This window comes from Hemicordylus capensis, chromosome 6 (genome assembly GCF_027244095.1).
Source record: "Hemicordylus capensis ecotype Gifberg chromosome 6, rHemCap1.1.pri, whole genome shotgun sequence".
Classification (NCBI taxonomy): Eukaryota; Metazoa; Chordata; class Lepidosauria; order Squamata; family Cordylidae; genus Hemicordylus; species Hemicordylus capensis.
In genome coordinates, this window is record NC_069662.1 from 68,071,376 (window position 1) to 68,085,929 (window position 14,554).

Here is a 14,554-nt window from a genome sequence, read left to right on the forward strand (position 1 = left end):
TTAATGGAAATGTGTTGCAGACATTGTGATGGCTGCAGATGATTCTTTTGAAAGTTGATCATGAAACCGTGATCCTGAATAAGGTGGACAGTCTCCTGGACATTTCTGAAGGCTTGAGACTTCATTGGCGAACGAATCAGGAGATCGTCCAAAAATGGGTAGGCATGAATGCCCTGGAGTTGGACATGGGCAATCAGAGCCACCATCAACTTGGTAAAAATGTGAGGTGCCAACAAGAGACCAAAGGGCATGGCTCTGTACTGGAAGTGGTTTTGATTGTAGGCAAACCTCAGGAATCTGTGAAAGAAAGGATGAATGTGTATATGAAGATAGGCCTCTAAGAGGTTGATAGAGGCACGAACATCCTTGGTTTGGACTGCCTCAACTGATTTTAGGGAATCCATCAGGAATGTCCTTTTCCATACGTAGTGGTTGGGATGCTTCAGGTCCAAAATTGCCCGCCAAGAACCATCCTTCTTGGGCACCAAAAACAGAAAAGAATAGACGCTTTGACATAATCTCGTTGAGGGAACTGGCTCTATTGCCTGAATTTCTACAAGATGTTGAATGGCCTGATTCATTAGTTCCCTCTTCTTACAATCCCTTGACACGGGAGTGGACAAATAAAAATTGGGGAGAGGAGATACGAAGTCTATGGAATACTCGTTTCACACCACTTTCCAGAATCCAGAAGTCATTTGTGCTGCTGACCCTAGATACTGAAAAATGGAGAAGCCTGCCCCAAACTGAAACAGAGTCATTGCTTACAGTTTGGCTGTATACGGTTTGGCTGCATGGTTGTGAATTGTTGGCCTTGCTGGTTTCTGGAGGCACCTCTGCCCTGCGCATTCCAGGATTGACACCAGGAAGGCTTGAAGGTAGCCAGTCAATTGTCTCTGAACGACAACTGTTAATTTGGCAAAGAAGCACCTTTTAATGTGGTGATTCTCTTTATTTAGCAAGGGGAGAGTAACTGGCCCTATCTACTCCCAGCACTGTACCTCCAGAGACTGTCGTTGCTGTCTATCTTATGTTTCTTTTAGATTGTGAGCCCTTTGCGGACAGGGCTCCATCTTATTTATTTGTTATTTCTCTGTGTAAACCGCCATGAGCCATTTTTGGAAGGGTGGTATAGAAATCGAATAAATAATAACAATTACAATTACTATTATTATTATTATTCCAGGATTGACACCAGGAAGGCTTGAAGGTAACCAGATGACTGTCTCTGAAATGGTTGTCCCTAAACTAATTTCCTGAAGCTCGATTGAAGGCTCTGTAGGGACGAAAGGAAGACAAATAGGCAGAAGCCCCTCTAAATGGCCTGCAAAAATCTTTATGCCCCGAGGGCATTGCTTTTTTCTTGTCCTTAATCTCTACCAGAACATGTTCTAAGGATTCCCCAAACAGCATAGCTCCCAGAAAAGGTGCAACTGCCAGTATAAGTTTAGATTTGGAATCTATGTGCCAATTTTTTAACCAAAGCCCCCTGCACACAGCCACTCTGAACATCGTAGCTCAGTAAGCATGCTGTAAGCAATCCAAGCTTGAGTTTGCCATCAAGGTGGGCGGCCTTGGCTAATTTATTAATGCCCTGGTGCAGTCTGATGTTTACAGGAGGGACATACTGCACTAGCTCCTTGCCCCAAAGAACAGAAGCCCTGGCGAAAATTGAATTTGTAACAGCACTGCAGCGGAAGCATCATGGACCTTCCTGAGAAGATGGTCCACCTATTTGTCCTTAGTAGCCTTGAGCTGTTCATCCCCTTCTTTGTTCATTAAGGCCCGCAACACAAGATGAGCCACAGTCGCATCTACTAGAGGAACTGCTAAAAGAGACATAATATCAACAAGTAGATTATACAATTTCCTTTGAAGAGACAAAGCTGGTTTGGATGAAACCAGGGCATCCCAATATCCCTGAAGAGGGCAGGAAAGGGCACAGCAGCAGCCGCTGCCGCTGCCGTCAGAAAAATCTCTCTGTCTAAACTTGAAGAAGCTTGTGGACTAAACTCCTTAGACACATCCTTGATAGCCCTCTTTGCCTTTGCTAACAGAATCTCAAAATCAGCCATCAGAAATCAGCGAGAGGAATTCAGCAACTCAGGGATTGCTTGTTCATCTGAGAGTCCCCCTTCCTCTTTACCAGACTGAGAACTGAGGATATGAAGAAGCAGAGACTGAATGAGGCATTGGAATGCCTATGGGAGGTATAGGCTGAACTGAAGCAAAAGGGGCTGGACCTGGTAGAACTGGCCCAGGTAATGAAGAAGGAGGCGCGGGATAGGGACAGTATGGATACCCAGGCCTTGAGGACTCTTGGATACTCAGGCCTCTGAGGAGGAGGATGGAGAGGAGGAGGATGGAGAGGAGGGTGATGCAGCACACAGGGCATGTATCCTGTGTCTGGAAACGAATCTCCCACTTTCCTCAACAGGATGACTGATGTCAGGGGAAGAAGAAAAAGATGGACGGGCAGGACTTCTGGGGGAGCTTGGTAAGAGGTACAAGGGCAGAAGGACAAACAGGCAGACGCGGGGTGGGGAGCAGAGGGCCCGGCCAAAACTGGAGGTACAGGTGCAGGAACAGTTGGGGAGACACGACCGCCATACATTGCCTGGCAACAAAATATTGTAACCATATGGACACATCCACGGGTATGGTTGGTCCCTGTGGAGGATTAGGTACTGCTATGGGAGGTGCCTGCAGATGATTATTTGGTGCTTCTAGCAGTAGGGGTGTGCATGGTCCGGAATTCCCACGGTCCGGCACAGGGGGAGTTTCTCTTTAAGGGGGGGTGGTAATACTTACCTCCCCCCGCCGCTCTTCCCCCTCCAGCGCTGGCGGTTTCCAAAACGTTCTTGGGGCGGCAGAGTTCCTCCCTGCCGCCCCTGCCCCCGTCGTCCTTGCTAGTGTAAAAGTAGACAGAGCTGGTGGCGCGCATGCGCCCTTTGCGGCACGCGCGCTCGTCCCCACCGCTCGTCCCCGCTGCCCATGCGCGCCACCAGCTCTGTCTACTTTTACGCTAGCAAGGACAACAACGGGGGCAGGGGCAGCAGGGAGGAACTCTGCCACCCCAAGAACATTTTGGAAACTGCCAGCGCCGGAGGGGGAAGAGCCGCGGGGGGGGGGGGGAGAAGTACTACCACCACCCTTAAAGATAAACTCCCCCCTTCCGAACCGAACCGCGGGGATTCCGGACCAGTCTGGAGGCCTTGTCAATGGCCTCCGGACCAAACCATGCACACCACTATCCAGCAGCGCAGGGGCTCCTGGTGGATCTGTATTAGGCACCACTGGCAAAGGCAGGATTAGGCTCCCTGGAGCAGGAATAATCTGCAATTGCTGGATTGGGCCCCCTGATGGGTCAGTTAGTGGCAGGGACTGCCCCTGAGGAGCAGGCAGATTAGGCAAAATAGCGGCTGCTGGCACCACCATGTCCGGGGCTAGCAAGCTAGACCCCTGATCTGGTATTTAATGTGGGGGCTCATCCCCCCCCCGCAGTTGGGCTTCTGGAAAAGGTGGCAAAATGGCGACTGACCCTTAATCGACTGGTAAAATGGTGGGCGGATCGGGAGGGAATGACAAGGCTCATGCTGTTTTCATACAGCCTGAATTAAGGTTCTTTTACTTAGTCAAACTCCCGAAGGGAAGAGTTTAGATTTCTTCTTTTTCTGAAGAGCATCAGTCTCCTTCAAGTGTTTTGTTTTCTTTGCCGCCTTTTTGTGCGGCTTCACAGCAAAGCCAGGAACAGCCACCAGCACTGAAGAACCCGCCCACACAGGCTGAGAAAGGGTGCGCTCACACGGAGGAGAAGCCAAACATGGCCATTTAGGGGCCGAGTGTGGTCTTTTCAGGGGGTCTCTGCCCCAAGGTTCAGAGGTGGGACCCTCAGAAAGGGAACCCACTAAAACATCTCCCATTTGGGAAGCCTCCATAATAAGAAGACCAAGGAAAAGTACAATGGGGGGGGGACCACGATAGCCAAGTGCCCAAATTAAAACTCAAAAAAGGCAATTGGTAAGCTTTCCCTTCCCACCCTTGCACATAGAAGAAAAGAAAAAAGGGGAAAGAAAGAAGGACTAGCCTGACGATCTATAGACGATTTCCCACAAGTAGAGTAGGAGCTCATTTCAAATGTTGTCTACCAGAGCAAGACAGGACTGGAACTGGGCTTTGACTGACACCTAGCTATGAGGACTAGCCTTTCTGAAATGTGACTGGCCCTGTCTTTGGAGCATGCAGAGGCTGATAACCCAGCATGAGAGGATGACCTCCCTATAATACTGGGCAATTGGGAAGCAAAATGGGAAATGTTTAAAATACAGAGAAACCTCGAATTTCAAGATTTCAGATTTCCCAGACAATGTTAATGGAACCGGAAGTTCGGCCATTTTGCCTCTTCATTCCACTCTTGACCGCTGTCTGGGGCATATGCTGTACGACCTCATGCCGGATCTCACACACACACACACACACCGCCATGTCCCAAAGAGCATTTTATGTAGTAGTGCACACACTTTTTTGGTTGTCCATTACGTTCCAAAAAAGCTTTGTGTTCTGTGTTGTGAACAACTTATTTTAGCAACTTGTGTGACCGTGTGCTTTTTGCCTTGATTTTCCGGACACCTGCCTAATCCAGACTGACCTTCCCTCCAATCAGTCCAGAAAATCAAGGCTTCTTTCTAAGTGCAAAATCAGGACACTAGGGGAAAATATCCTAATTCATATATGCTGATTGGCTTTGAACTGGCAACTGACTAACTAGGAAAGATAAATCAAGCATTAACTCAGTGTACAGCAGTTATGAAAAGGGTGAATTAATCGGAAAGGGACGGAAGTTAAACTGTCAGTATTATAATACCCTTATACAAACTGATGGTAGAACTACAACTATAATAATATGTGTAGTTCTGGTTGCCCCATCTTTAAAAAATAAATAAATCTGGAGCCAAAAAATGGCAGAACTATAACGATAATTCGCCCTCACTTGGAGAAACCCTTCCTGGACCCTGAGGTCCTTGACAACTATAGACTGATCTTCAACCACCCTTTTTAAGCAAAGGTGTTAGAGAAGGTTGTATGTGCCCAGCTTGAGAGGGTTCTTGGAAGAAACTAGTTATCTTAACTCTTATCAGTTTCAGGCCTCGGCATAGCACGGAGACAGCACTGGTCGCTCTGGTAGATGACCTTCTTCGGGACCTTGATGAGGGTAGTGTCCCTCTCTTGGTCCTTTTAGATCTCTCAGCGGCTTTGACACTACCGATCATGCTATCCTTCTTGACCGCCTGCGTGGGTTGGGTATTGGGGACACTGTCTTACAGTGGTTCCGTTCTTACCTTAGCGGGCATGTCCAGTTGGTATGCATTGAGGACAGATGCTCTGACCCATGGCCACTTCTTTATGGAGTTCCCCAGGGTTCAGTTTTTGCCCCTGTCCTTTTTAACATCTATATGGAGCCACTGGGTCAGGTCATTTGCCAGTTTGGGGTGAGAGTTCATCAATACGCTGATGATACTCAGCTGTATATTGCCATCCCAGATCAATCTGGGAATGCTGTTTCTGTGCTTATTCAATGCCTGGAAGCTGTTAAGGTCTGGATGAATCAAAACAAGCTCAGACTGAATCCCACTAAGACTCAACTACTTTTACTCAGCCCTCGTACCGGCCAACAGCTGGATGTAAACCTTGTTTTAGATGGGGTGGTGCTGCCCCCGAAGGAGCTTGTTCGTGATTTGGGGGTCCTTTTGGACTCACGCCTCCTGCTTGAACAGCAGGTGGAGGCTGCAGCCAGAAGTGCTTTTGCCCAGCTTCAACTGATTCGCCAATTACGCCCTTACCTTGATCGGCAGGCATTAATGACAGTGACCCATGCCCTTGTTATCTCCCACTTAGATTATTTTAACGTTCTCTATCTAGGGTAACTTTTGAGGATGATCGGGAAGCCACAACGGGTCCAGAATGCAGCGGCTCGCCTACTTATGGGTGCCAGAAAATATGACAGGGTAACACCTCTCCTGCAGTCATTGCACTGGTTGCCTATTCGCTTCTGAGTTGAATTTAAGGTCCTGGTTTCGACCTTCAAAGCCTTGCGAGGTTTGGCGCCTGTCTACCTACAGACCCGCCTCTCCCATCCAGTTACACCCCGTCCGGTCAGATCTTCTCAGATGGCCCTTTTGTCAGTCCCTGATTTCCGAAGGTTTCGGAGCGCTAGGACCCATGAAAGGGCCTTTTTGGTTGCTGTCCCACTTCTCTGGAACTCCCTTTCCCTTCAGATTCGTTTAGCTCCTTCCTTATTGATTTTTAAATCCCTACTGAAGACTTTTCTTATTTGCCAGGTTTTTGCCTTGTAGTTTACCTATTCGGTTTTCTTCTTTTTTGTTAGTTACTTTAGTTTTTAATTTAGAATGTAATTTTAATGCTGTCTTGCTTTGCATGTTTTTGTACAACGCCCAGAGTCTTCGGAGTGAGTGGTATATTAAATGTTTCAAATAAATAAATAAATAAATCTAAAGTTATCAAGCTAATGAATTTGGGGCTGTTTAGGCTAGAAAAAGAGTGGGAGAAAAGGTTTTAGCCTCAAGGAATCCCATTGCTCCTGTAGGATATTATAAGCTGTTTGGGGTTTCAGTGGGACACACAGACACACTCCATTTCCCATTTTTGCCCTTCCCAAATGACATGGATAATATTCCATAGGTCCTCAAAGTCACTGAATATAGGTCCTTGTTGGAATGTCTGGGGTTCAAAAACTTGGTGGAGATGTGGGACAAATACACTTCTGCATACTTAAAGTCCTGAGAAAGTTGAAACTACTACCTTATTTCCAGGTGGTTCCATTTTGCTGCTAAACTGAAAAGACCCCCCCCAAAATCCATATAAGAGGGAATGCTAAACCAAATATTAACGTGAAATGGACCTCCCATGTCTAACTGCAGATATGCACACTAAAGGGGCAGATCTATTTTACAGGCAGCACACTGAAGTACAGGTACACTGAAGTACATAACAAACTGAATCTATGTGGAAGAGGCTCCCCGCTTTTCAATCCTGCAAACTTTTAGAAAGATCTGCAAGATCTTCCTGCTTCAGTGGGATTTCCAAAATGTGCCTTAATTTATTCTATTACACCCAGTTAATTATGACTGATTATATATCACTTTTATCAGAGTCCCTTGCAGTTCTATGGTTCTGTCTAATGTAGAAATTGGCTTACAATTTAAATATCAATCAAAGAAACCAGGACATCATTAATATTCAAATAGAAGCAATACACTGATAAATGTAACTGGATACCCAAATTTCGACAATCAGTTTACCTTACCTGACTGGAAGGGTTCTGTCACCTTTCCTTCGATCCATTTCTCTCTGAGGAACAGGATACCACCGGAAATTCAACTTCCAGTTGAATCCACCGTAAGTCATATCAGAGCCTGCCATATATTCAAATGTATCATCGCTGATTACATCAATGATAGGACAAACTACTGTTCTCCTAAAGGAGAGAAGTGACAAACTATTAGAGGGAAAATACAAGAATGTGAAGTATTATTTATTGCACAGAACAGGAGAGCATTGTCACATGTAGCTATTAGTATCACATATCTCACTAACACTACAATCCTATGCAAACATTCCTGTGAGGAAACATGCTCTGAGTGCTGTTGTGACTACTACTACTATTTATATACTGCTTTTCAACAAAGTTCCCAAAGCATTTTACATAGAAAAATAAAGAATAAAGAAGATGGTTCCCTGTGGGAACCCAGTGAGACTTACTTCTGTAAAAGTTGCACAAGATTGTGCTGTTAAGTTTATACACTTTTATCTTCCAAGCTTAAAATATATTCACAAGGAGGATTGTGCACACATTTGTCCCTCTAAGATGGTATGCCATACTCGATCAAATTCAAGGCTCATGAACTTAACTATTCTATTGCTCTATTAAGGTGAAAAGCGGAAAAGCTGGGTTGTAGGTTCCAAACAAATGTAAAGCACCATCTATTATTTGTGTGCCTCAGATTGCCTCTTCCCTGTTAATAGTGTATACAACTATTTTTTAAAGTTCTGGTTACACAGATTGCAAAGCTAAATAGCAATTGTTCAAAAGTGAGTCTTAGATCTCATATACCAAGGCAGTATCTTTAACTATTGTTTTAGCTACGATATATGATAGCCATTATCTAGCCAAGTTAAACAGTTTTAAGCCCCATTATGGTCCATAGGAGAGTTAAGCTACTAAAAAGAGTTAACCTACTAAAAGCAATGGGACTTTAAAGTGCTTAACATTGACTGGATTGTGACCACTGTATGCCACAGATTAACTTTTTTTAAAAAAAGAGTGGTCCTCACTTGGAGTTTATGGGAAGCACAGTAATCTATTCCAGCTATGTGGACTACAATAAAAATTCAACTTACTATAATAGATAGGTGGTAACGCCTAAGAGACTATATTCAATACACACTAAACAATGTCATATCAAACACTAAAACATAGTCCTTTTTCAGCCAAATCTGTTATTTCTCCTACATAGTTGAGAAGCTTTAGTAGATACTTCTATGATTCACTAGTTTGCACTCAAATGTAATGTACTCCAAATAAAATTCTGATTTGCACCTAGCAGTGGTGGTTGATGGTGAAGGGAAAGAGGAGTAGGTGGTGCCTGAGCTGGCAAAAGAAACCAAGGAATGGGATGTGCAAGTGCAAGATAACAAAAGACAAAGATGTAGTAGAGGAGAGGCAGATGACACAAGGACAGTGACAGCAGGTAGGTGAGGTGAGATGATGAAAGGCAGGGAAGGGTGCCTGCACTCGCCGCCCCATAGGGGGAGGGTCCACATGCTGCCCCAGTACGCAAGAATCTGAGGCAGTTGCCTCATCTGGCCTCATGGGGAAGTTGTCCCTGGAAGGTGAGAAGCAATGCAATGCTCAATAATATCAGTGTTGTGGAAGACTCAGAGTGTCTTATTAATGCCTTCCCAATTGCATATCTAAACATACACTTATAAACACATTTGAACAAGACCAAACTCTAATTTTTATGTTGAGATTATTCCTTGTGTAAACACTCCTCTACTACAAATTTCTGAAATTCTAGGGATTTACAAGGTTTATCCACTGCTTCCAAGGATATCACAATTATGATTTATGTAAACAGGTTAATTGAATTAGTCAATATTAACCTTTAACATGTTTATAAAATAACCACCTGTCAGCTTTTATCCGTGCTAACAGAGGCTCAAGCCATCCTACTGTACATTCACAATGAGCATCTAAAAAAGTAATGACTTGGCCTTTAGAGACAGCAGCCCCTTTCAATCTGGCTCTGATCAGTCCAGAACGCTGCTCCATTCGAATCACATAAACTGGTACTCGTAACTTTTTCACATAGTTCTCCAAGGGTCTCTTCAAGAAATCTGAGGGGGGAAATACAGGCAAATGAAAGGTAAAAAGAATGAAGTATTTAAACAATTAGTTCTTATGCTGAGTCATGGGGTAAATTCCAACCCTGGGTTTGAAAATATAGCGTAAACATGAAAAACAATGTATTTCCACGCGGCCTTTCCAGCACATTGCTACCTGAACTTTGTACATGATATAACCAAAGGTATGGCCACACCAGTTATGTTGTTTCCATTATTAATTTAAAAAATATGACACAGAACAGAAAACCACCCCAAACTCCATGGCCTTCTTCCAGTGAGTTTATTCCTGTCCTAGCCCCATGTCAAACCAGTTGTGAGGAAAACCACCTCAGACAGCATGAACTTCCTCCAGTGGGGTAGTTTCTGTACCAGCCTCACATTAAGGCAATCAGGATAGGAGAGCTGAGTCTTGTTTCTCTTTGGAAAATTAAATCCCGTTTTCCCTTCCAAGCTCAATTTACCTTGAAAGGTAATTATGTCTGACCAACAGTCTGAGACACTACATCTAGTTTGGGCAGACGAAACCAGCTCCTGCCAGAATATATGATCTAGCATTTGGAATGAATAAAGCATTCAGAAGAACCTGACTTCACAGAAGAAAGGATTTTAATAATCAGAACAAAGGCAGTAACATCTGAGCTTCTTTAAGCCTGGCATTAATGGATCAATCATTAACAACATCTATCTGGTATTTTTCCACTTCCCTTGGTTAGACAGAGCGCAAAAAAGTGCAGGGTGGTTGTTTGTTTGGACAGAGCAGGTTTTACTTCTACCTGGTTGTGTGTGCTGCTTGGTTGCAGGGATGTCGGGGCACTGTCTGGGGGCATGGTGCAATATGTGCTGCGAGGCTGGGACCATGCAAGGGGCTTAAGGGAGTGTTCGATTTGAGAGGTTGCTTTGTGGATGCCAGGCCTTGTAAGGGCTTTTGGGGCTGCATGTTATGGGGATTGGCCAAGGTGGCTAATAGGCTTTAAAAACCTGTTGCACATAGCCTCTTTGGAGCAACACAGGAGACTCCAAACACTCCCCCTCTTCCTTCCTCATAAGAGAAGTTCTGATGCTCTGCCAGTGTGAGAAAATTCAGGCCATAGCTATCAACTTCTGTTCCTACTCTATGGGCACAGTACTCCAAAGCAAAGAAATGGACTAATTGGCTGCAGACTATTATGAGTACTCCTGAGCCTTGCAGTGATAGTGTATTCCAGGCAAATCATGTCATTAGGTCTGAGAGAAGCTACCCTCTCTCCTAGCTCCCCAGTTTCAGTGGAGAAAAACATGTGTGAAATAACTCACAGACATACATATATTTTAAATCCAGTCTGCAAAAAAAGCAAAAGATGAAATCTATCTTCCCTCAATAGTCCATAATATGTGACAAGCCCACTGACAGGAGCTACCAGTCACTTATGTCACTTGACTATCAGTGAAATTCTATTCTGTTTTGCAGTCCAAAATGTCAACAAAAGGGAAATCGTCCAGTTTCTGAGGCATTACAGATGTCCTTCAACCTTTCCAAGTGAGGAATCCATTGGTGGTAATGAATCAGTAGGCAATGACAGTGATGCATTTGTGCCCAATATTGAGAGCTCCTCAGAAAGGAGGATCATTATTATTATTATTACATTTATATCCTGCTCTTCCTCCAAGGAGCCCAGAGCGGTGTACTACATACTTGAGTTTCTCCTCACAACAACCCTGTGAAGTAGGTTAGGCTGAGAGAGAAGTGACTGGCCCAGAGTCACCCAGCTAGTATCATGGCTGAATGGGGATTTGAACTCGGGTCTCCCCAGTCCTAGTCCAGCACTCTAACCACTACATCACGCTGGCTCCTTGTTTCCGAACATCATGTTTCCAAACACAGCTCATCCACAAAAAGACTGAACAACGAGAACCCTTTATAACAGCAACTCACACAGGAGGAGGGTAAAAAGGAAGAGGTTCATCCGGGGAGTCACACTTAGATGTATAACCAAGATCTGAAGTTGGCTTGCCATACTAAGTACTGTCCCCCCTGAGGTGCATGCTTTGCCTGAACCCACACTACTCAGAAACCACTGGTTCATAGTTGGTCCCCTCCCCACCACGTTTACCACCCAGAAAGATATTGGTAAAGAGGAGCCCCAAGCAAGAGACTCTCTAGGCTGCTATCTTCACATGCTGACTCAGAACTGAATATCAATTAATCATTAATCAATATTTATTGATACAGTTACAGACCAGCAAACAGCCTAGTACAGGTGAAACAAAAGAAAACAAGTGAGTAAACATAATAGAATAGCAAAGCTGGAACTATCCCTAGCAGTATTTACCTATACTATACAGAGTTAATTCGAACCCCTTCCGCTCAACCTGAACCAGCTATGCAGAAGCTAGTATTTGTTGCCTAATTTTGTTAGCAATCAAACAAAACAGCAACATTTAGGGATATCTCATCTTTCTGATTGGGGAAAAAAAACTTACATAAAATGAATCTGTGACCTGCATAAAATGAATCCATGACTTACATAAAAGGAATCCATGGCCTAAATGAATCTATGGAGTTTAATAGTTTTAGTCTACCTGGCAACATATGACATCATTGTTACTTGTGGCTTTGCAACTTGATCATTAGGACCCAGCCACCCTCTGCTTAAACCACTATGAGCATATTTCTGTAGTTATCAGAACTACTGTAAAATCCAAATAAAGTCTGATTTTGGGATTTGACAGACATATTTCATGAATATCTAAACATTAATGGTAACCCCCCAAAGCTCGATTTAGTTTAATACATGTGAAGTAATTTATGTTTCAATATATGCAATCTGTGTGTGTTCAAATGACTGTATCTAGAGAGAAGCTTCAAAGAGTTCATTAAATTCAGAAAAAGTGAATGTGCAAAGCTGTACAAGTGAGTTCCCCAATACAGACAAACCTAGATGATAAAAAATATATCTATTAAGCTACCATCAGCCTTGCAAGGAGGCTACATCAAGACTTACACTGCCTTGAGACACCACCCAACAAGATCCCAAGCTGGCATCTTGCTTAAACATGATCATCAAAATGAAAGAGTACTTAAAAACAATTCATGGACACATATAAGTAGGAATGTGCACGGAACCGCGGCTGGGCAGTTCGGAAGCAGCGGGGGTGACACTTTAAGGGTGGGGAGAGAATGCACTTACTCCTCCCGATGCTTTCCCCCCCACCGGCGTCATTTTTTTTGTAAAAACCTTCAGGGCGGCAGCATATCTCCCTGCTGCCCCATTGCCCTCCTTGGCTGGAAGTAGCCGGAAGTACCGGGTGCGTGTGCACTCATACATGACGAACACATGCACCCAGTAGTTCCGGCCACTTCCGGCCAAGAAGGGCAACGGAGTGGAAGGGAGGTGTGTTGCTGCCCCGAAGGTTTTTACAGAAAAATGACGCCCCGGGGGGGGGGGGAAGTGCGCCCTCCCCCACCCTTAAAGCACCACCCCCAGGGCCTTCAAACTTCAAACCATCCCTGTGTTTGAACCTGTTCGGAGGCCCATAAAAGGGCCTCTGAACAGGTTCGTGCACATCCCTACATATAAGAAGTAATTCCTCTTTCTAGCATCCATGTCAGAAGGCATATGTGTCAGAGTATATGAGTTTCTTCTGCACGGAAGCAATATTAGTGTAGAAAACGGCCTTTTGTATGAAGCTGCCTTATGGCTACCCCAATATGCCAGAGCTCTTAATACAATCAATGCTAAACTCTTACCTCTTTCACTAGAATCATCCACCAGAATAATTTCTTCTAGCATATGTTGCGGTGACCGGTTTATGACACTATGAACTGTCCTCAAGAGAGTACTCCAAGCTTCATTGTGAAAGACAATGACAACACTTGTCGTAGGAAGGTTATCTGGATACACCTTTGTCTTACACCTAAAAATATACAGATAAAACACACGTCATAAGTTATTTCCACAGTACTAGGTTATTCAAGTGTAAATATACAAAATCTACAGGTAAGCAATACTCCGCCCCACCCCCAACGCCCCAGAAACACCTTGTCATTTTTGCTGATAGTATAAAGAAATGGGTGGAGGATAAAAGTACTGGAGTATGGTGTGGTTGTTATTCTGTCACCTATTGCATAATACAGACATGGTAATGCTTGTATGATTAAGGTGGATGGGTCAATCATTATTCTGCTATTATAAAATTCTAGTGTACTAAATGCTTGACCCTTTGACCAGACTATCTGAAGGTTGGCGTGGATCATCTCATGTTGCATGCCATAATCCAATAAAATGCAGCAATTAAAATGTTTCCCATTGCCTTTCCCCCCATTTACATGTTTTGTAGGGCTGTGCACAATTGCAAAAGTTGGACTGGATAAGGTCTGATCTAATCTGGAATCCCAGAGGTCGAGAGTGGGTCTTTTGGACCCTTCAGAGTACTGGTGTCGGGGCTGGTCTGATCCTCAGTCTGATTCTTCTCCCCAGCGGAAATCCCCATAGATTTCTATGGCGGAAAATTTAATATGCACACCCTTCCCAAATGCAGCTTGGCAGGGAACGGCAAATCGGCAAAGCAAGCAAGCAAGGATGGTCAGATTCTATGTATTTAATTGCAATGGAATCCAACCACCTGCTATTTTAAAATTATTTTTTAAAATACATACAGTGAACCACAGGAAAACAATGCAACATCAAAGAATCGCAGGGGAAGTGATGTAACACAAAAAAATCTCAGGATGCAATAAACCCAGAAATCTTCCACTTTTTTTCAAACTGTCAGTTAAATTACAGCTTTAAAATTATTATTATTATTATTATTATTATTATTAAGTAGTAGAAGAAGAAGAAGAGGTGGTGCTCGTGGTGCATGGGCAGAGAGATATTAGGAAATGCCCTTTTTTGTTCCAGCTGCAATTGGTAGGGGGAGATGTACTTCCGCTACCACATGGAACTCCAAAGAGCTCCGACTTCGCCCAAATGAGGTCGGAGAAGTCTGATCCAAAATAGGCCGTGCAAGATTGTGATCGGACTCCCTCCGATCCTCTCCCATTTGGCCATAGTGGGATCATTTCTGACTTCCCCAATCTGACCTTGCACGGCCCTAATGTTTTGTCTAGTCATCAGGTATGATTGGGTTTAATTTGTCTTATTAAAAG

At 44.1% G+C, this 14,554-nt stretch overlaps 1 protein-coding gene across 7 annotated transcripts in view; it reads right to left on the bottom strand.

Annotated features, from left to right (window-relative positions):
• Positions 1–14,554, bottom strand: part of GALNT1 (polypeptide N-acetylgalactosaminyltransferase 1) — a 145,139-nt gene that overhangs the window by 48,642 nt on the left and 81,943 nt on the right. For all 7 annotated transcript variants that reach the window (XR_008309566.1, XM_053259942.1, XM_053259941.1 and 4 more), the window contains 3 exons: positions 13,154–13,320; positions 9,210–9,417; positions 7,325–7,495 (listed from right to left, as the gene is read on the bottom strand). Coding sequence is in view for 6 of the 7 variants with exons in the window: in XM_053259942.1 (XP_053115917.1) it covers positions 7,325–7,495; positions 9,210–9,417; positions 13,154–13,320 (546 nt within the window). In the remaining variant the exon portion in view is untranslated. The remainder of the gene's footprint in view (positions 1–7,324; positions 7,496–9,209; positions 9,418–13,153; positions 13,321–14,554) is intronic.